Source organism: Carassius carassius, chromosome 24, assembly GCF_963082965.1.
Source record: "Carassius carassius chromosome 24, fCarCar2.1, whole genome shotgun sequence".
Taxonomy (NCBI): domain Eukaryota; kingdom Metazoa; phylum Chordata; class Actinopteri; order Cypriniformes; family Cyprinidae; genus Carassius; species Carassius carassius.
In genome coordinates this window covers 31082282-31105910 of record NC_081778.1, presented here as the reverse complement: position 1 = coordinate 31105910, position 23629 = coordinate 31082282, and the positions used below count along the sequence as shown (strand labels likewise).

General features: G+C 33.9%; 1 protein-coding gene across 2 annotated transcripts in view; it reads right to left on the bottom strand.

The window, feature by feature from the left end:
• LOC132103446 (mannosyl-oligosaccharide 1,2-alpha-mannosidase IA) overlaps positions 1 to 23629 on the bottom strand; it is a 187603-nt gene extending 163974 nt beyond the window's left edge. Inside the window, exons 1-2 of one of the 2 annotated variants that reach the window (XM_059508559.1) lie at positions 22833 to 23629; positions 21583 to 22797 (exon numbers count right to left, since the gene is read on the bottom strand). In XM_059508559.1, coding sequence (XP_059364542.1) covers positions 21583 to 22134 — 552 coding nt within the window. In that variant the 5' untranslated portion in view covers positions 22135 to 22797; positions 22833 to 23629. The remainder of the gene's footprint in view (positions 1 to 21582; positions 22798 to 22832) is intronic. The other variant, XM_059508560.1, reaches the window with a different exon arrangement.

Genomic DNA, 23629 nt, shown 5'->3' with positions numbered 1-23629 from the left:
CGAGGAGAAACACTCAGCACAAGCAGACATCATCTATTACTACTTCTACAATCAAATGGCCACATATTAGCAAATATGCATGTTCTGATGAACACAAAACACTTAAAGTGAAACACTCGTTTTACAGAATAACCCAGCAGCACAAGAACACGAGACCCTATATAAGAACAAAGCGGCACGTCCTCTTGAAATCTCTCTTTCCCGACAGGAAGGCTTTTCAGAAGCCATTCTTTACAAGCTTTGCCAAAGTGAGTGGCATTATCTGTCACACACACACACACACACACACGTCTCCATAGCTTATGGAAATGAGCCCCGGCCGCCAATTGAAAACACTAAGAGATGAAATCTGCGAGACAAACACAGCGAGAGAGAGAATTCAAGACGCAAGCCTAAATAAACAGCCCAAAGACACCGAGACACATCCCAGTCATTATGGAGATCCATCCCACTATAAAGAGAACATATAGTGTGTGAGTGTGTGTGTTTACTAAAGAAATAAGCCGCAAAAAGCAGTGTTTTTCAAGGATTTTATATTGAAAGCTTATTGCTTTCGGGTCTAAGATGAGACGTTTTATTTTTGGTGTCTGCGCCAAATTAAATGTATGATTTTGTATGCATAGAAAGCAAGTTAAATGCAAGTAAAGTGTCTCCTATGTGTTGTAAAAATAAAATGTCAAAATACGGTTGAAATAATGTGCCATCATCATTCAGAGTGACAGATATATTTATGTAAAAATTAAGACATATTTATTCTGATCTGTACTTATAAAAAATATATAAACGAATAAGTGATTGTACTAAATTTTATAAGATTTTATATGACTAAAAACATAGATTTTGAAGATTTAAAATGAGAATTAATTAGTGTTTTAGGGCTAAACGGTGATCCTAACAGTCATTTTTTTATGTCACATCCAATGATTTTAGTTTTAAATATGTTTATGTCACGAATCATGTTCACGGATGAGGTAATTAATTGTTTTTTTTTTTATTGCCTCTACCATTATACAGAGGAAGCAAGCAAAAAAATTTTAAAAATTCAGTGCATCGCTATCGAAACATCTAAAGAATAAAAAAAATGTATATATTAAATGCATGCATTTTATATTAAACATTGGAATTGTGCAAATATAAAATGAATATATATTTACACGACACTAGGGTTAATGTTGAAGTAGCATAAGTTTAAAAGTAAAACTTCAAGTGTCTGGCCTCTTAAGAGTGTCAAACTGTTGTTTTTAAAGCACTTCAGCAGAAGATCCTGGAGGTCAAGGCCGTCTGAACCGCTGCTGTAGAGATCAAATGCAGAATTCAGTCTAATGACGACCGACTCGACTGTAAACACATTCTGTCTGCCCTGTGATCTCTGTCTGGACCAGCCTGTGTTTCCACTGACTGTGACTGTTAACACATAACCTGCCCACAGACCAGTGTTCATCAGTCGAGCTTCGTTCTGGAGCTGCTGGATTAAATGGGAATCTGCATCGCGTTCTTGAAATGCAAATGGAAATGGTTATTATTATGCAACCCTTGTTTTGTTTTTGTGTTTTTAGGTTGCTCTTGTTCTGAACAGTGCCGTCGCAAGTGGAGTGTAAGGTGGTGACGATTATAGGGGCCCACGGCGATCTCAACCGAACTTCCTCCTGCACCTGAACGAACTAATACAAATCGCAGTTTAAGGATTTAGGATGTGAAAAAGCCCAATTCAGTACCGCGGTGTTCTGGTGTTCAGGGTTTACACTTTTTAACATAGAATTTGCCTCTTTTTGCTCTTGTGCCGACAAAAACATACAAAATATGTCAAAATATTCGTCTTGGAAAGTATGTTCGAAAAAATTGTCGGTTATGTCTTAAGTGAAAGTAAAAAGTTAAGAAAAATATTGGATGTGTGTTATATTGCATGCTTCATCGTCTCTTAAAGCGACCGCGCCTAATTTAGCTACTAGCTGCTGTAATGTTAATCCAAGAAAATTAAAGAAATATTGTTTTTCTTAAGTTTTAATAGTAGGTGCAGGACACTATAATTAATTTAGGTAAGAGAGTATAGCAAAATAAAGCGAGCTGTGACATATTATACCCAAAAAATCTTCATCTATTGGACTACTAGTGAAATAGAAAAACAAAATTAATAACACATTATTAGTGTTAATGGTTAAAAAAAATAGTTAAAGTAATGGTAAAAAAAGGAAACCTTACACAACAAATAAACATTACTCAGGAATTTAAATAAGACCACTATTAGTATTACAATTTTAGTATTTTTTTTAAGTGTTACTCCTACAAAGTGCGAGTAAAATATACTTTTGAGGGAAGTAAACTCTACTGAGATTTAAAGAATTGAGTGAAAATTGTGTAGCTCTTTTCCCAACTGAATCCCACTTCAAATGTGCATTTCAACTGAAAAGTAAAAAAGACAAAAAAAAATACACGTTTTCATGTTTAAACGCCTATAAACCCCTCACCATTCATCTCAATGGTAACATCAGTGTTTTATATTTAGTGGTTTCTACTTTTTGAGTGTTATGATTTTGAGTATCAGTCTACTGTATCATACTGATCGTCTCATTCATCAAGGTCTGTTGTTTATTAAGAACAACAGTATTAATCAAACTGCCCAAAAAGGCTTGAGCATCAGCAGTTTAGCGTTATGCTGTGTGCACAGATCTGTGCAATGCTTTAGGGGAGCGTTACTGCAACACCATCCAGACACTTAACGATCAGCTTTATGAGATTATTGTTGTGGATTTGTGCGATTCATCAAAAAACATCTGGCTTCGAGACTAAATAATGGGGATCTTTGCAGTGCTGCATCTACTGAAGTAGAGAGTTGTGGAGAAATAATTATAAAATGCAATAAACACACACCTGTTAATGCATTTATGTGCAACCAATGAACAATTAATAATATTCAGATTTTTTTGCATTCATTGCAATGCATTCAAACTGTTTATGGCACTGTGAACAGACTTCAAACATCTGCCTACACACTATCTCAGGGCAAACTGTCTCTCTTTGAGCCCTGAATTCATCTACTCTGCTTGCATTAATTATTCATTGGGTGTGCGAGTGAATGGAGAGTGATCCTGTCCTCCTGCCGGCTCAGATGAGATGCCGTCTCGCTCTCCGACCCTGAATAGCAATGCAGTCTGTATCTGTATCGGTCTTCCGCTGCAAGCTCGGCTAAACTTACAGACTGTGACGATGCTCTTAAGCCGTACTGAGTCCTGCTGACAACATGTGGCCTGATTCACTGCTAAAGGAATATTCCAGGTTAAATACAACTTAAACTCTGTCCATTAATATGGTCTTTTAGTTTGTAAAGCTACGGTGTGAGTTTCACAAAACCTGTGTGTTGGTCATATTGCAGTTTCTTATATTTTGCATAAAGTAGCTGAAGCTCATTAACATAAGTTCATGGAAATGAACTCTAGTCGTCAGTGTCACATGATCCTTCAGAAATCATTCTAATATGCTTTCTCCAGCTTATTATAGAAGGTTTAAACATGCAATTGTGTCAATTTCTGTCTTTTTGATAACATTAAAGACAATAAATTACACTTTTTCTTTGCATTTTCAGTTAACATGCTATCATATTATTAGCTGAAGCTAACATTCCTCATGCATTCATTCCCTATGTTAAGCATGCAGTTAGAACGGGATTTACATTCAATTGTAAAATGGGTAAGATAATATAAATTTATTTTTAAAGCCTGGGGGGCAATATGACCAAAATCTTATTTCACAATATAAGAAATTTATAAGGAAGTTATTTCATGATAATGATATATATCTCGATATAGCTTTTTTTTAAACCTTAAATAAGAACGAAAAAGCAATTTATAAACACAACACAACTAAAATACAACTTAAATAAACTTAAGTTTTTCAGCTACAGTAGCTGTATTTAACATAAACCTATATTGCAGGTTTATGCACGTCTGATCTTGATGTATACTTTTTTTTTATTGTTATTTTTTTATTAAATTTAATTTTAGTTAAGTGTAAATTTTTGTCAATACATCACCAGGAAGCTGAATAAAAAAGCTTTCCATTGATGTGTGGTTTGATTAACATGAATGACACAGACTGCAGCAGAATTATTAGGCTGCTGTCACTTTAAGACAGACTGAACAGATCCAATATACTGAAAAATATCCAGTTTTACTTTTTTTAAAAAAATACAAATACTTAAAATATTTTTTCAGTGTCACGTTTCACTTGAAAATACTTGACAGCACTGAAGCAAAGCTGGATGCAACTTCCAGTTCATGGGGACTTTAAGTATTAATATGTACCTTTAAGGTACTAATGTGTACCATTTATGGTAAATAAGATACAACTCTTGTAACTTAGGGTAGTGACCTAGTGACACCATTGTACCTCAAAAAATTTCAAACAGCACTTTAGCTTAAATTTAATTAAATTAAGTGGTTACAGTATACAAAACATAAAAAATATGGATTCAGTACCGTATACAAAAACAATACAGACAATAGTTAAAAAAAATAAAATAAAAAATAAAAAAAGAGCCTTTGTGCATTAAAGGGAATAATATTTAGAGAGTTTTACAGTTGGTTTGTTACCCTTAGATTAAATGGTGTTAACAAAAGTTGAAAAATTATTATGAAACACATAAAATGCTAATTCCATAAACGAAGCCTTGTGCAATAACAGGGATGTTTAACTGAACATTTTATTATTGGTTTTATACTATAATGTCATATAGTTGCATTGCTTAATTTATATGGTAATTTTCTTTTCTAGAAATAAATGTATGCGTTTGGCAGAAATGAAGTCTTGTGCAACATAAAGGGCATAAATGTATGAGTTAGTTTAAGCTCAAAACATAACAGGCGCAAAGAGTTTCAAACTAACTTTACCGCCTTAAAACCCACCATCATAGACTCTTTGTACAGCCTTTCCATAACACATCTATGTTAAAACTTTGCATGTGCAGTCATGACCCTAAATAAGAAAAGGTCAAGATATAAATAGTTTAACCAGCATTTCAAGCTGTAAAAAAAACAAAAAAAAACAGTGCAAGTCAGTTTAATGTTGCGCTATTTTATAAAGACAGCAGTATCTAGGACAGATGCATCCTAAACAATCTCAGTTACTGCTGCAAAGAACAATAAAGCTGTAACGTACATCACGCACGGTGAGTTACTGCCATAGCGCTAATGTAGAGACTACTTATTCAGAGGCAGGAGTACACAGAGCTGCACATCTCCTGTACTGTACTGCTTCCCTGGAGAAACCAGACACATTTCTTTATCTATCATCCCATGATAGATGAGGGTGATACTGTGCAGGATCTCACTGCAATTTAAAGCAACTGTTCATATGCTCAGAATACAACTCAGCTTAAGTGAAACCTATTATGCTTTTTTGATTTTACCTTTCCTTTGGTGTGTAGAACTGTGTGTTAAAGAAACTTTAACAAGATAAACAACCTGCAGTTCTTTTTTTCCTCCTCTGGATTCTAAGTTTATATATTGCAATTAAAGTAACTGCGACTTTTTAATCTCACAATTCAAACTTTTTGCCCCTCACAATCCATTAGCTTACCATTCAGAGTTTGTCTTGCAATTAAGAGTCTATGTGCAGCAAAATTCTATTTATTTCTGCATTCATACATCACAATTCTGTTTATATCTTGCATTTGTTTATACCTTTTTATATCTTGCATTTTGGTCGCAATTCTATTTATTTCTGTGTTTACATTTTGCAATTTAGTTTTTACATCATTTGGTGTTTATACATCACAGTATGTTTATACATCACAGTTCTATTTTTATGTTGTAATTATATTTATTTCTGTTTATACGTCACATCTCTTTATATCTCGTTATTCTGTTTGTCACAATTATATTTATTTCTGTTTATACATCGCAATTCTATCTCACATTTGTATTTATATTTTGGAATTCTATTTATATCTGTTTTTATATGTTGCAAATGTTAATATATCAAAATTTTATTTATGTGTTTGTCACAATTGTGTGTGTATCTATCAGTTCTGTTTATAAATTGGAATTCTATTTATTTCTGTTTATATGTGGCAATTTTGTGTTTATATCTTGCAATTCTGTTTGTCAATTCTATTTACTGCTGTTTATTTGATGCAATTGTGTTTATGTGCCACTAATTCAATTTATTTCTGTTTATACATCACAATTGTGTTTTTATGTTGCAAAAGTGTTTATACATCAAATATATTTATTTCTGTTGGTCACAATTCTGTTTATACGTCACAATTCAGTGTTTAACTCGCAATTCAGTTAATGCAATGCAATTCTATTTAGTTCTGTGTTTATAGGACACAATTGTGTTTATACAATCTATTAATCTAGCGTTTGCAATTCACATTGCAATTCAATTTATTTATGCATTTATACATTGCGATTATGTTTATATCTAACAATTCTGTTTATACATCCCAATTATTTATTTTTGTTTATGTGTTGCAATTGTTTATACATCCCAATTATGAGTTTATAGGTTGCAATTATATTTTCATGCCGTAATTCTGTGTTTATACATCACAATTTTGTTTATACGTTGTAATTCTGTGTTCATACGGTACAATTCTGTAGTACTGTTTATATGGCACAATTCTATTTAAATGGCACAAATCTGTGTTCAAATTGTGCAATTTATTTATTTTTATTTATTTATTTATTTAGTTTGACAGGGACATTGTACATTAATAAAAACATTCCTGTAAATGTATCAGAATTAGCCAAGGGCTATTTTTCATCCGTAGTCCCTGGACAAGATGTTACAAGTCAACCTAAACAAAATATGATTAAGAATACATAATAGAAATTTTAATAATTACACAATACAATAAAAAATCTATTTAAACAATTTAAGATCAATTAAAAACAATGCAACAAAATACAAACAATAAGAGAATTTGGTTTATACGTCACAATAATTTGTTTATACATCACAATTCTGATTCCATATGGCGCAATTCTGTGTTTATATAGCACAATTCTGTGTTTATATAGCACAATTCTGTTTATATGGCACAATTCTGTGTTTATATAGCACAATTCTGTGTTTATATAGCACAATTCTGTTTATATGGCACAATTCTGTGTTTATATAGCACAATTCTGTGTTTATATAGCACAATTCTGTTTATATGGCACAATTCTGTGTTTATATAGCACAATTCTGTTTATATGGCACAATTCTGTGTTTATATAGCACAATTCTGTTTATATAGCACAATTCTGTTTATATGGCACAATTCTGTGTTTATATAGCACAATTCTGTGTTTATATAGCACAATTCTGTTTATATGGCACAATTCTGTGTTTATATAGCACAATTCTGTGTTTATATAGCACAATTCTGTGTTTATATAGCACAATTCTGTTTATATGGCACAATTCTGTGTTTATATAGCACAATTCTGTTTATATAGCACAATTCTGTTTATATGGCACAATTCTGTGTTTATATAGCACAATTCTGTGTTTATATAGCACAATTCTGTGTTTATATAGCACAATTCTGTTTATATGGCACAATTCTGTGTTTATATAGCACAATTCTGTGTTTATATAGCACAATTCTGTGTTTATATGGCACAATTCTGTGTTTATATGGCACAATTCTGTGTTTATATAGCACAATTCTCTTTATATAGCACAATTCTGTTTATATGGCACAATTCTGTGTTTATATGGCACAATTCTGTGTGTTATATAGCACAATTCTGTTTATATGGCACAATTCTGTTTATATGGCACAATTCTGTGTTTATATAGCACAATTCTGTTTATATGGCACAATTCTGTTTATATAGCACAATTCTGTTTATATGGCACAATTCTGTGTTTATATAGCACAATTCTGTTTATATGGCACAATTCTGTTTATATAGCACAATTCTGTTTATATGGCACAATTCTGTGTTTATATAGCACAATTCTGTTTATATGGCACAATTCTGTTTATATAGCACAATTCTGTTTATATGGCACAATTCTGTGTTTATATAGCACAATTCTGTTTATATGGCACAATTCTGTGTTTATATAGCACAATTCTGTTTATATGGCACAATTCTGTTTATATAGCACAATTCTGTTTATATGGCACAATTCTGTGTTTATATAGCACAATTCTGTTTATATGGCACAATTCTGTTTATATGGCACAATTCTGTTTATATAGCACAATTCTGTGTTTATATAGCACAATTCTGTTTATATGGCACAATTCTGTTTATATAGCACAATTCTGTTTATATAGCACAATTCTGTTTATATGGCACAATTCTGTTTATATGGCACAATTCTGTTTATATAGCACAATTCTGTGTTTATATAGCACAATTCTGTGTTTATATGGCACAATTCTGTTTATATGGCACAATTCTGTGTTTATATAGCACAATTCTGTGTTTATATGGCACAATTCTGTTTATATGGCACAATTCTGTGTTTATATGGCACAATTCTGTTTATATGGCACAATTCTGTGTTTATATAGCACAATTCTGTTTATATGGCACAATTCTGTTTATATGGCACAATTCTGTGTTTATATAGCACAATTCTGTTTATTAGGGCTGCAACTAACGATTATTTTGATAATCGATTAATCTGTCGATTATTTTTTCGATTAATCGGTTTATGTACTTATATTTTAGTTTTTTCCATTTTTTCCCCAAGTAAATTATTAATAAATGGTCTTTATCCTTCAGCATAGATTTTTAAGAGATTTTAACCATTTTGCACTGTTATATCCTAATCAAAAATATACCTGGAGTTGTTTTATTGTGTTAGTAATCCTTTGTCGAACTCTTCTGCAATCAGAACACTGACCCATACTCTATCAAATTTCACAAGGAGATTTCAAATAATGTTTTCACCATGGCAGTCCTTAGAGCTCCTAAAGTAGTTTAACATCCCGAACGAAGCTTTTTAAGGAATCTTTCAGAACATATTTTCACTAAGAATAAGGATAAAACAGAATAAAATTGCAGTGCATTGTATTTTATTATTTACTGGGAAACAGCTTTATAGCTTTTGCTGTGAAATTGTAAACAATCCTTCGAATAAAGTGCCAGTGGCATGAAACCTGAATGGAACTCACAATTTAAAGTAAAATCCATCAGAAGGTTGTCCAGAAAAAAAAATTGGACAGTCACACACAAAAAACCTGCTGTGTGAAAAAGAGCAGTGAATACTTAGAAAAAAAGTGCATTTCAAATATCTTTAAACATTTACCTCTCTCATTCAGTCATAATTAGGCTGCACGACTGAATTTTGAACTGGTAAACTACAAACTGATCACAGAACATGTTTGTAAAGCTTTTAATGTTAACTGTTAAAAAGCAATGTTATCAGCTTTTACGACTAAACATTTGCAAACAACATTGTACTGGAGAATCTGCACAAATAAAAGTCTTAGGGGCCGTTCACATATCGTGCCTAAAAACGCTTGGAAAACGCTAGGCGCGCCGCTTTCTCCTCCTTTCCAAAGCGCTCGTGCAGAAGCGCTCCTGAGGCGTCTGCCTTTGCTAAGCAACCATGACGTGCTCTCTCCTTGAAGACGCGGAAATTTCAGCAAAGGATAAATGGATTTGCAGCTCAAAAAATCGCTTGCAGTAGCTCTGCTACTAAATTTATTTCAAAACGGAAATCCATATACAACTATGATCAGCTGTTCCTTTCATCTTGACTGAGCTTTAAACGTTGTTACGGGAAAGGATGAAGCTGATTGGTTAGTTCTTGTCACATGACCCGCGATGCTCTTGCAGCATTCTGAAAAGTTGAGATGTTTTTAACTCGATGCGGTGTTGGAAATAACGAACTTGAGCGCGCAAAAGACGCGATATGTGAACGTCCCCTTAAACAGTTCAGTAGTGCAGAGTTTACAGGTTACTCTTCTTTTTTGAAGGCTCAAAGTAAAGTACTCCCAGTCTCCCACATCCCGCTAAATGCTGCAGAGACGCTGTTCGGGAAGCACGTGACATAAAACGAGGCCAGCTATTGGCTATTCGCTACTTCTCCTGCTGTACTGGCTGAGTAAAACCTCCGGTGGCTCATTACTGCCGTACTTTGGTCACCGCAGATTTGAAATATGCACGAAATGAGCCGCTTACGGCAAATAAAAGTTATTTAGCAACGAATCGATGACTAAATTAGTTGACAACTATTTTAATAATCGATTTTTATCGATTAAATCGATTCGTTGTTTCAGCTCTACTGTTTATATAGCACAATTCTGTTTATATGGCACAATTCTGTGTTTATATGGCACAATTCTGTTTATATGGCACAATTCTGTTTATATGGCACAATTCTGTTTATATGGCACAATTCTGTGTTTATATAGCACAATTCTGTTTATATGGCACAATTCTCCATTTATATTCTACAATTTTGTGTCTATATCTCACAAATCTGTGTTTATACGTCACAATTCTGTTTATATCTCACAATTCTCCTTTTATATTCCACAATTCGGTCTTTATCTTACAGTGTAAAAAACTATTATTCACATTCTGAATCTTTATAAGTCAGAAAGAGTCACTGTAAAATGTATTAATGCATGATTGTGACTATGATGACTATGCACGATTCTCTTTGAATTACAAGTAAAATAAAAGACTACTCAGTTGAATATCCTGACGTAAAAAAGCCGTTTTGTGTTGACTTTAATAAGCCTGCAGCTTCTGCATGTGTGAAAACGGAAAGGAGTTAACAGGAAACGATTTCAGATTCAATCTGACACAACAAACCAACGTTTCTGCTGTTTTGACCAAGATATACTGACTAATGAAAAGTTAAGGTTCAGTTCAGAACAGTGGGGTTCTGCGTGACCACACCTGCAAACCAACTTCCTGTTTCTGGCCTTCTCTGAAACAGAGGTCGGGTCACTTCCGTAAGCAACCACTGCACCCACTGCTTGAGCAAACCGCATGCAAACGCAACAAACATAAATATATGTGTGTTATTAAGTGCAAACAAATGGCATGCCATCTTTAAGTATTGAACAATTAAATAAAACAGTAAACAGCTTATAGTTTTAGAGGTAAACAGTTTAATCAAATTAAAACCTTTTAAACATAAGAAATTAATAAATATGAATATATTTAGTAAAATATTATAGGTGAAATATTCCAGTTTAAGTTAATCATACAATTTAATTTAAATACTTTTTATTGTCATTGCACGATCTGTACAACAAGATTCAATTTGCAACTCCTTGTGGTAAAAATAAATAAAAATAATAAAAACAATAAAAATGTATTAATAATATTTTACTTCGTAAAATACTGTAGTAAAATATTTTAGTTTGAGAAGCAAACAGTATATTAAAATTATTAAAGAAAATAAATAAAGTAAATTATAAATATGAATATATTTGATAAAATATTAGAAGCAAATTGTATAAATCAATTTAGGAATAAGAATTTAAATTAAAAAAGTAATTCTTTAAGTTTTATAAGTACACAATATAATTAAATGATAACTAATACTTTATAAAACCAATAATTATTAATATTTGTTGTACAATATTATATTAAAATATTAAAGTTAACACAGTATAATGAAATTATTAATAAAATCAAAATATATTAAAAAAAATATTACAGTAAAATATAAGGTTTAGGAGTAATCAGTATAATCAAGTTATTCACAAAAATGTATTAAAAATAAAGAAATACTAATACAGTAAAATATTATAATTAAATATTAAAAACATTTCAAACATATCAAAATTAAATACTAACACAGTAAAACATTATAGTAAAATATTTAAGTTTTAGAAGTAAACTGCATAATCTAATTATAAAAAAGTATTAAAAATAGATTTATATTATATTCAGTGAAAATATTCTAATAAAAAGTAAACATAATAACAAGCATGTTACAAACAACCACACAAATGATCAGTATTAAAATTCAAATCCACTCTTTTGCAATATACTTTCAGATCCAACAATAACTATCTCATTTACACAATTCGCTTTATGAAGGCAATTTACTCTGAGAAGCAGCAATGAGACATGCATAATGCAAATGAAATTCATGATTTCAGGCAAGACCGGCTTTACAAGTGGACTCAAGTCTGGTTCACTGGTCCAAACAGAGTTCAGAAATCTGCTTTCAACTAAACCAAACTCTGACGTCAAACCAAGCTCATGCAAAAACACCCTTACATGCTTAAAGAGGAGAGGAATATAAAAAAGCAGAGAAAATGTGAATATAAAGCACATCAATGCAAGCAAAAACGTATATGTAAATGCACAAAGCTGATTTAAACACATGAATATGGCCTTGATATGATAATTAAATAAAAAATTTATATTACTACAGTAAAATACTACAGTCAACTAACTTTCAGAATAAAAAACTACATCAAATAATAGAACTATATTATTGTTTAATTGTTTCATTTTAAACTATACAGTATGATAATCAAATCAATAATACATTTTACTACAGTAAAATATTATAGCAAACTATTCAACTTAAAAAAACTAAAGTATATATATTAAAATGCATGCACATATATACATACATATTATGTGTGTGGGTATAAAAATAAAATATAAATAACACTTATCTTTATATTATTGTATATACTTGAGTTTTTTACTACAGTAAAAACTACTACAGTAAAATTATACTAAACTTTATAATTAAATAAAAAAATGTAAATTTAAGAAAATAAACTACATGCATTTAATATTATTTATACTATATAGATGCTGCTGCATCTACATAGTATAAATAATATTAAATTAAGCATTTTATTTTCACTGCACTGACATTTGAAAAGCGATAATTCATTATTTGTCACATTGCGTTACAAGAAGTTCAGAACACGACTGCAATTTATCTGCTCTTTTCCTCGTTCTGTAAACAAAGTGGGCAGATATTGTCACTCCCACATGAGCTAAACAGGAAAAATGATTCAAGTCCTTTGGGCTGTAATGATTTCTGTTTACCGCTGTTCATTAACGGCCTAATTGTGTTGGTAATGAACAAAACACCCTTCTCAAAAGCAGGGCAAGGCACTAAACATCCAGTTAATTAAAAACTATTTCTACCAATATCGCCCCAGTGGAAAATCACTCGCAATGCTTGACTGAACTGAAGACGGCGTTCACAATCACTGAAACCAGCAGAACATCATCCTGATGAAACGTGTCACGACGTCTGAAACGCCACACTTCATTTCCAACAGTTCTGCATTAAACAGCATATCTGTCAAATTTGCTACTGGCATGATTTGCATTCCTGCTCTAAACTTTATTGAACGAAGAATAACTCAAAAATATAACAGACACAGTCTGTGAGGCACCAATTCAATGATGTTTATCAAATAATATTGCATGTATACTCATGAAAAACATGTCCAGGTCCCATTTCATCTCTAAAATTAAAGGAGAATATACACACACACACATACATACACATATACATATATATATATACACACACACTCACACACATATATATCTGTGTGTGTGTGTATTATATTACATGAAAAAAGCAGGATTCGCGATTTTTTTTAATTGATTTGTAGATTTTTTTTTTTATAATACAAAAAGCACAGATGGATCATATTATCAATTATATTACATATTTTTAATAAGAAGCCTATTATTGGACCATTCATTGTTCGAAGTGTGATATCAAATTATTCTCATTTATATTAGATAATAAATAATAATATTCTGTATTAATACATAATGACTTATAAATATATAATGTTAAAAATGTGTCACTGTTTTTTCCCCCCATTACAGTAATGAGATGTTTTACATTATTCACATCCTGAAATAGGCTAAATTTCCTTTTCATTTAAAAGAAAAATTGCCGGCTCTTGATAGTTTCATGCGTTTAATCAAAACCATGATAATAAAAACCATAACTGATCATGACACTACTATATATCTCCTATAAATTATATTGATACATTGCCTAAAAGTTTGAGCTTCTCTTTGAATACTGAATGTGTCCAAGACAACAATCAGACTTTTAACACACTATTGCACAATTCTGACCAATTATACTGACCAATTAGACCAGGATAAAAGCATGAAGAGATGAGAGGAGATGCCTCTCAAAGATAAATACGAGGGCCTAAAGCATTAAGGCTGGTCTAATATTTTTAATAAATATTTTGTAATTTCTTTATTTTATTGATTATATGTGCATGTGTTTGTGTATGTGTAATTAATACAGTAAAAATTTTTTTATAAAAAATTACTTTATATATATAAATAATTATATTATTTAAAAATAATGTATAATATATAATTTTATAATGTGTTTACTTTATTAATTAAATTATATTATTATACATAAATATATTTATTATTTTACAAATATTTTTACATGTAATTTATTTGATTCATTTTATTATATATAAAATATTATGGCATTTTGGCTGAAAATTCAAGGGTTTGGTGACCCAAGTGAGCTATTTTTAGGAGACTAGCACTCTATATACAGTACAGGAAAATCTCTGCCATCTGACACATTTCTACCAGTGCATGGTCTATAATATCAGACCGCCAAACCCTCATCAGAGCCATGACAATATCATTGCCTTTTGCTCAAGCGTCTGATTTTCTATAATTAGCATGTCCATAATTACACGTCCAGTGTGTGGTGGAAAAGAACAGAAGTTTTTAAGCACTGAAGCGATTCATTGAAACAGACTGCAAGCTTAAAACCTAGAATTTGAACTCTAAATACTCCTGAACACACAATAGAAAACTCTGGTCGCCAGCAGAGCGTTTGGCTTGGAGCGGAGCACATGCAGAGGTCATGTCTGCTCACATCTGATGCTAAGTAACTCGACATAACAAACGTGAGTCACTGTGCAACAAGCAAAACAAACAAATGCTCCTTTAGAGTCTAAACTACTGGTAAATCATTTGCACTACCTGACCTTGACCCTACACTACAGCATTTTGTAACCACTCCAGTAGTTTTCCACGCACTTGATAAATCTTATGCAATTGCAAGAATATAATTTGTGTTGCAGCTCAAATAGTATTGCATTAAATTGCATATTTACATGTTCTTGCATTCTGGGAGAAAACATTAAGATACAGTCTAATATTCACAGAAGCTGAAAGAGGCTCGACCAAGTTAATGAAGCGGCTAGAATTAGACCACAAATTTCATACATTTCTCCTCAGTTATATTACAGCACATAATCACAATGATGTTTATTATCGAATTATACTTCAAGTGCACACATGGGCCGTTCACATAGGAAGCGTTCTTGCATTCAAAACAGCCAGATGGAGTGCATTAGCATGGAGTAAAACACACTGAGGATTGACGGGGTTAAAATAAGTCTTTTCTGCTTACCGAAGCTGCATTTATTTGACGAGAGTACAACAATTGGCAGAAACTAGAGATTACGGGTTTATAAAGTTTTCTAACAAAAACACATCATTCGCTTCAAGAGGCATTCATTCACCCTTTGCAGCTGCATGTAGCACTTTTTATGATGGATGCACTTTATTAGACTTCTTGTGGACTATTGATAAATAACACCCATTCACTGCCATTATAAATCTTTGAAGAGCCAGGACCTTATTTACTTAACACAACTCTGATTGGATTCCTTTGAATTAAGAAAGTCATATACACCTAGAAAGTATTGACGTAGAGTAAATTATGGGGTATTTTTCATTTTTGGGTATTCTATCCCTTTAAAAATACTGTAAAAGAGAGACAGAGAGACAGAGAGAGAGAGTAATATGGATTTTCTATGTGAATCTGTTCAAATGTAATTTATTTCTGTGATGTGATCTAGGAACATTATTATCGATGTTGAAAACAGTTGTCCCAATGAATATTTTTGTAGAAGCTGTGACTTTTTCAGGATTATTTGATGAAAGTTAAAAACAACAGCATTTATTTAAAACCAGAATTGTTTGTAGCATGTATATGCATGTCTTTACTGTCACTTTAGATCAATTTAATGCCCCCTTCCTGAATAAAAGTGTTAATTTCTCAAGTGAAAATAAAATCATACTGACCCCAAACCTTTGAATGGCAGAACATGTTTCTAGTTGCATGCAAACCAAACTGGTTTATAAATTAGTCTTCACTAGTGGCCTGAATTTGCATTACTCAAATCAATTTCCATTAACTATGAACAGATTCAAAGGAGGTGGGAAATCATGTCAATACTGACCAACATTTAGCTGACTACAGCATCTTAAAAGATAAGATAAATACACAAAAAAGTGTGTGTACACAGAAAATACTGTATGTGTAGCACATCAGACAGCTGGTTGACCAATTTTAAAAGGACAGCTCACCCAAAACTCCTGTACAGTGAATGGGTGCCGTCAGAATGAGAGTCCAGCTGATAAAAACATTACAATTTTCCCTTATCCACTGCTTTCTCCTGCTGTCTCTCACATGTTTGTTTAGAGCCGTTTTGGCTTTGTAAACGGTACTTGATCTGTGCAGATTTCTCTCCTGATTCAGACCAGACCACTATTTCACTGGAGTAAGCATTATTATGGATTATTGACTTGTATTTAAGCAATGGTTTGTAGTTAAACACGTCTTAATGCTGGACTTGTCTCAGCTTTTGTCTTCTCCAGATGTTAACTGATGGACTGGAGTGCTGTGGATTATTGTGATGCTTTTATCAGCTGTTTGGACTCTCATTCTGATGGCACCCATTCACTGCAGAGCAAGTGATGCAATGCTACATTTAATCTTGAATGGCCTGAGAGTGAGAACATTTTTAGCAAATGTAAATTTTTGGGTGAAATATTCCTTTAATGAATGATGCTGATGCTGGGAGCTCAGTGTAAAGAAACAATTCTAAATGCTGAAGTATAAGCTCAATAATCAACATGTGCAATAAATCAGTCATCACAGTTATCGTGGTAACTAAATCTTGCCTATGTGTAACCAAGTAAATGCATCAAGTTTAGTTTGCCCATATTAAGAAAGGCAATTCTCAAACAGAAGAACAGCTGCAGTAATCATGACTCTCATCCACCGTTTCAATAGCCAGAAGCTAATTGTGCTCTCCTGCCCCTCACCAGCAGCTCCGAGGCCTGCAGTGTCCTCCTCCGCTCCGAGAAGAGGAACAGGATCTTGGCTTTCCAGAGAGGAAGTGCTCATTACAGCGTACAGCTCCTCTCTCCGCTTCCACACAGCCTCGGGCCAAGCTCTGCCAAGCTGCTCCTTGTAACTCTATCCATCTCACAGAGCGGTGAACGCCCATTCAGCATGTCCCAACAGGGGATAAACCCTCCAGTCAGCTCCCCGTGACAAAAGGAGGGAGGCATTGATAAATGAGAGGCCATAGACTCGACAAGCTTCACATGCTCAAGGATGCGAACCGCAAATTCCTCTAGACTTTCTGGGGAAGCTCAAAAAACTCTGGCAAGAACATTTCCAACCTTCAGCGGGTGCCATGAGTGTAGCTCCAGCCAACTAGAAGAGACTATACCGACGTATCATGAAGAAAAGCACTACCCAATACCATATTATCAAGTGCCACCTTTGACTCGAATACATTGCAATGATGACTATTGATATTGAAATTAATGCTGCAATGCAAAAAATAATTATGGTACTAAATATACTGCATTTTCTTTATGCAAAATGCTTATTTACTCAAACTTTGATAGTAAAATTAATACCACAATGCAAAATGATCCCTGGAGCACAAAACCTTTAAAGATCATGTTTCCATGAAGATATTTTGTACATTTCTTACCGTAAATATATAAAAACTTAATTTTTGATAAGTAAAATGCATTGCTAAGAATTCATTTGGATAACTTTAAAGGCGGTTTTCTCAGTGTTTAGATTTGTATTTTTTTAGCACCCTCAGATTCCAGATTTTCTAATAGTTGTATCTCAGACAAATATTGTCCTCCTAACAAACCATACATCAATGGAAAGATTATTTATTCAGCAATTTCAAAAAATTTACACTTAAAACTGGTTTTGTGGTCCAGAGTCACATATACATATACACACACACATATACATATACACACACACATATATATATACATACACACACACACATACATTTATATTTTTTTCACTGATATTAAAATGAAATTACACAATGCAAAAAAAAAAACCATGATCCAAAAAAGGACTTTATCTAATTAATAAAGCATCTATTTCTGTTTGATTTATGCAAAAAGCACTGATATTAAAAATAACACCTATGTCACCCGAGACCATAATGGTCCTGAAATAGATTTCTTTTTCATTAGGCCAATCCAAAATATGTTGATATTATTTATGCTAAATAAGCATTGATTTGCATTTGATTTATGCAAAATAGCTACTCATTTATGTTTAATTTATAAAGCACTGCTATTAAAATTAAGGCACATCAAACATCAAATGATGCACTGATGCCAAACACCATAATGGTCCTAAAATAGGGTTAATTATATTAATGAAAAATATAGTGATGTTATTTATGCAAAATACACATTGATTTATGTTTGATTCATGCATAGATGTTAAAATTAATGCCACAATGCAAAACATCATAATGGCCTTAAAATAGGCTTCATTTATTACTTTCTCAATGCAATTATTTTTTTCTTTCAGTTTTGCATTGAAATGTGACCAGTTTTCTTGAGATCAACCCAAGTAATGCTCCCAAGAGTCAGTGTTAATTTTTTTTTGTTTCATTAGACTAGTCAGATCTGGATTTAGATTAGCTAGTGCTTGAACGTCACACAACAGAAATGAACAGTGATTGGTCGCTTCACATGTCAATCAAACCGTCAGTTCCAATCATAGCATGCGGTGGTGGATCAGCAGTTGATTTCACTTGGATCAGTGAAACAATGTCAATATTTGACTTCATTCACATTAAGCTTACTCACGGTTGATGCAATAACCAATGGTTGAAGGAGAACATATGTAAAGTCGGTCCTTGTTTTTGAGATCTTCAAGCCTAAAGCACAAAGCACTGAACACCTGCTGAATGCAAATTCAATAATCTTGGACAAACTAATTAATTTTGCTTGACAAATTAGCAAAACTATCATACTTCAGCATGCACTGTTTGTCAAGACTGCTAACAAGATCTGATTCATATTTCAAACAGTCATTTACATTATATCCATATGTAGTTTCACCCAACTTGACTAAAAAGCTTAGAGATTGATGGCTTTTAATGGTTGAGCACTGATTCCCCCGATGAGCTGATCTTCGTCATGCTGGATTATTAATACTTAATGGAGCTGTTTATGATGATTAGGTTAGACATGAATATGCATGGCTCTGACAGGAGGCGACGCAGAGGGAAGCCAGAGGCATCCGTGAGGCTAACACTGTGTAAAAACAGCACAACATAAATAGTTAATTCAGCAAGTGGCTTTAATAGCAACAGTACAAACCCTCTATGAATCACTGAAATTACATGCATCTAGGTCAGTGCAGGTTGATGCGCATCAACAAACAGGCAAATCAAACAAGAAATGATAATAAAAATCACAATCCTGATGAAAAATGGTTTATTTTCATAAACTTCTCTAGTGTGACAACACACCCTGCTATAGTGGCCAATGTGTTAAAATCTATTTTTCTCGTGCAATAACATTGAAAATGTCCAATGTTTTGTAGACCGTTCACACAGACTGATTTATACTGACGTTCACTGGAGTAAAAGTGTGACGACTAGCCCCAACTCACCTATAGCTTAATGTTAAAAGCACTGGCATCTTCATATCAGTCATGCCTGCTGCTGTTCACCTCAATTTCAAGGCAATTTAGCTCTAAATCATTTAGGAAGTACTTTTATCTCAAGTGACACTTCTCACAGGCACAATCCCACAGGAGTAACACATCTTACAGGTTTCACATCAACAGCCTTTTAGGCTACACAACTATGGAAGCCTTTTTCTGAAATGTGTGTGTGTGTGGGGGGGGGGGGGGGGGGGGGTTCACAATTTGGTAAATAATAATTATGATGAAATCATAATAAGTCATAATTATGAGATAAAAAGCTGAAATTCTAAAATAAGAAGTCACTATTAGTGGTCAACCGATATATTGACAAGGCCGATATATCGGCCGATATTTGACATTTTTCAAACATCGGCATTGGCCGATTAGGTTTTCCTGCTTGGCAGATGTGTTCGAGGCGGGACTTTTATTTTGACGGCGCTGAGACTGGCAGCACTTGAGCACACATTGCTCATATTCTCCCTCTTGTTTACTGTCTTTCTTAACAGTACTGTCTAAAACTGTTAGAAGTCTGTCTAATAATCAGACAGAATGGTTAAACAAAGGAATTCATGTATACAGAAAGCATTATAACGATTACTTTTATATTATTAGTAATAGAAAGGCAAACATTATAATACTTTCTCATTTGCCGTTAGCATAGAGCAAATACACATTTATATAATTTAAACAAATCTTTGAATGACTAATGAACATTTAATTTCACAAACCTTGTAAACTTAGTCGAATCCTGCTTTGATGCATGCATTTTTATCCATCATGTTCGTGCGTTCTTGTTCAGTCTCATGATTCAACTCGTGATTTAAAGTCATGCTTCTTAATGCATTTGCCCACTGTCATATCCGTCATTTTCTCTGTGTGCTGTATGTAAAATGAGTGTAACTCTAGCTTTATTTGAAAAATATGATTCCCAATGCACACAAACTTCCCAGAATACGGAGTGCCCTGTTGGTTACAGTGTTTACTTCCTTTTTAATTATATTTTTATTAAATATGTCTATTTGTGAAAATCATCCAAAGTATACCTGTATACGTATGTTTATTTTACACATTTATTTTGTAATCCATTGTCAAATGATTTAAAATGTATTAAATATTATTAATAATAAATAAAACAATTAAGTTGGCTTTATATCAGCTATCGCCTTATTTTTGACTTTTGTCATAATTCTAATTTTTTTTGTCTCATAATTATGACGTTTGTCTAATTATTTTTACTTTTCATAATTTGGAGTTTTTATTCCATATTTAGTATATCAATTTATAACTTTTCAAATTATATTTTTTTTACCTTTTATCTCACAATTATGACACAGTATGTCAACATTTCAACTTTATCTCATGATTATGGATAAGTATGTCAAGTTTATCCAATGATTATGTCATTTTATGTCATTTTTTTACTTTGTTACAATTTATCTCTTATTTATGACAACTTATGTGATAGTTTATAACCCTTTGTGATGATTCCAAATTTTTCTCTCATAATTATGATACAGTATGTCACCGTTTCTTCTTATCTCACAGTTATTGCAAGTCATAATTTATAACTTTTTATATTATTTATTCCACCTTTAACCACATAATTATGAAGGTTCGGAATTCTTATTTTGTTTTTCCTTTATCTTACAACGATGACACAATATGTCAATTTCGACTTTTCTCTCATAATTATGACTTGGCATGTCATAATTTATGTCATAATTCCGCCTTTTATATCACAACTATGACTTTACATCTCATGATTTCCCAATGTTTATGTATCATAATAAATGGGCTTCCATTCACTGTAGACCATAATGAGAGCCATCACCTCACCTCTTTGACTTTCTCCCTCCGCTGAAGCGTCTCGGAATCCGATGGAGTTCCCTTGTTCTTCCCCAAAGCTGGTTTGTGCAGACACTTTTTAAACGCCTCATAGCTGTAAGCGCTCCCGTGTTGCCCGTCATGCGCGGGCGAGGTGACCCGCTCGTCCCTGGCCGCCGGTTCGTGCGCCTTCGCCGGACTCCACTCGTCCTGCGCTCTAGTCCCAACAGATCTCACCACGGTTCTCGCTCCATGGGTGACCGAGGGCTTGCGACTCACTTTCAGTTTGACATTCGCCCCCTCGCCCCCTTTTAAACCCGCCCGCTGATGCTCTGGATCCCCGGGCACCTTTTTGGAAAGCACACTGTCGGAGCCCACGGTCACCGCGGGATTCTCGTTCTTGGAGAGGAAGATGCGCTTCAGGCGCACGGTGTCGGGTAGAAAGAAAAGTGCCCCGAAGCACAGGGTAACCAACCCCGACAGGAACAGCAGAAACACGAATTTCTGAGACAGACGAAGCCCCATGCCCGATGCTGAGACACCGGGTAACTTACGGAGCACCATTTAAACTCTCCACTTAAGCACGAGGATACACACCTTGGTTAGAAAGCACAAGCAACACGTCTCCTGTGCAAACTGAACTCTCTCCTGGTCAAATTGCCTAAATCTTCCCGAAACAATCTATTTAAGAGACCACAGGTGGCGTCAACACATCTGCGCACAACAACAGCGTCATTGCGCATCAGTGCGCGCTCACTGCTTCAAAACCAGCTTCCTTTAGTTTCAGAGCATTCATGCAACATCTCATCTGGGAGACCGAAATGAGACATTAAATTCTTAAATGCCAATAAAGCCACAAAATGTTATGCACAGCCAAAACTTAAACTAAAAGTACTCTAAGTTAAAGCAGCATTTAAGTAGCATATAATAATATGCACAGCAAAAAGTCATCACATCAAAGCAAATCGAAACGCTTTAAAAGCAAGCAAAGTGCCAGTAAACACACTGCTTTCAGAAAATGACGATGCTCAACTGGAAAGCGAAATTATGCGTTTATGCACGTAAATGCACTCTGAAAAGTTAAAGCAGCATTTGCGTAATCTAAAATATGCACAGCCAACTTAAGTCATTTATGCATAATTAAACACCTTATTAGGCAAGCAAATGCCTGCACTGAAGATGATGATGCTTTATGAACTTAAAAAGTTAAAGCAGTATTAAAGTGGCCTATTATGATGTCATGCACAACCAACATATGTCACACATCAACCACAATTCAAGCTACGTCCCTACCAACATACAGATGTCTAAAAATGTGCTCAACTAGAAGACTAAACTGAAGCGTTATGAACGTGAAAGCACTTTAAAAAGAGAAAGCATCACATTCATGCATATTAAAACACCAAGCATCAACGTGCTCGCACACAGCTGCTTTCTAATGCTGCTGCTTTAGACTCATGACCAAACAGGGCAACACTGAAGTTTAGCGCATGAAATAAGACAAATCTCAGCTGAAACCCCCCAAAACTGCAACATATTGTGTTATTTCACAACATCTACGCGCGTTTGGCACGGTGCACATCACCGCAGGACACAAGAGCAGCAAAAATACATCCAGAGATCAAATCGAGAGTGCCAGCGAAGCGACGAGACGCCGTAATTCGGTCCAAGTGTTTGTAAAAACTGTTGGGTTTGCTCTGTTTAAGCGCCGTGCATGCTCAAAACTCTCATGTGCTGCGAAAGTCTACGTCCAATGCGTGAAGAAGGATGTCTGTGCTCGTAAAATGTGTTCGACAGATGGATGGATCATTCCTCGGAAATGTAACCTAATGAAAACACGCCGCGTCTTCCCATTACGGCGCGTTCTCTCTCGCGCTCGCCTGGTTTTATCAACAGAGAAGGACGGAAGAAAATAAATCGCTGCAGGATAGTCTCGTGCTTTAAACGCCTTGCTGTGAAACCGTTGTGATCCGCAGACTGAAAGCGAAACAGAGCTCTGTGACTGGGCGGTCTGCTGCAAACGCCTTTGATCAGCAGCAGCAGCGGTGACGGGGAGCGA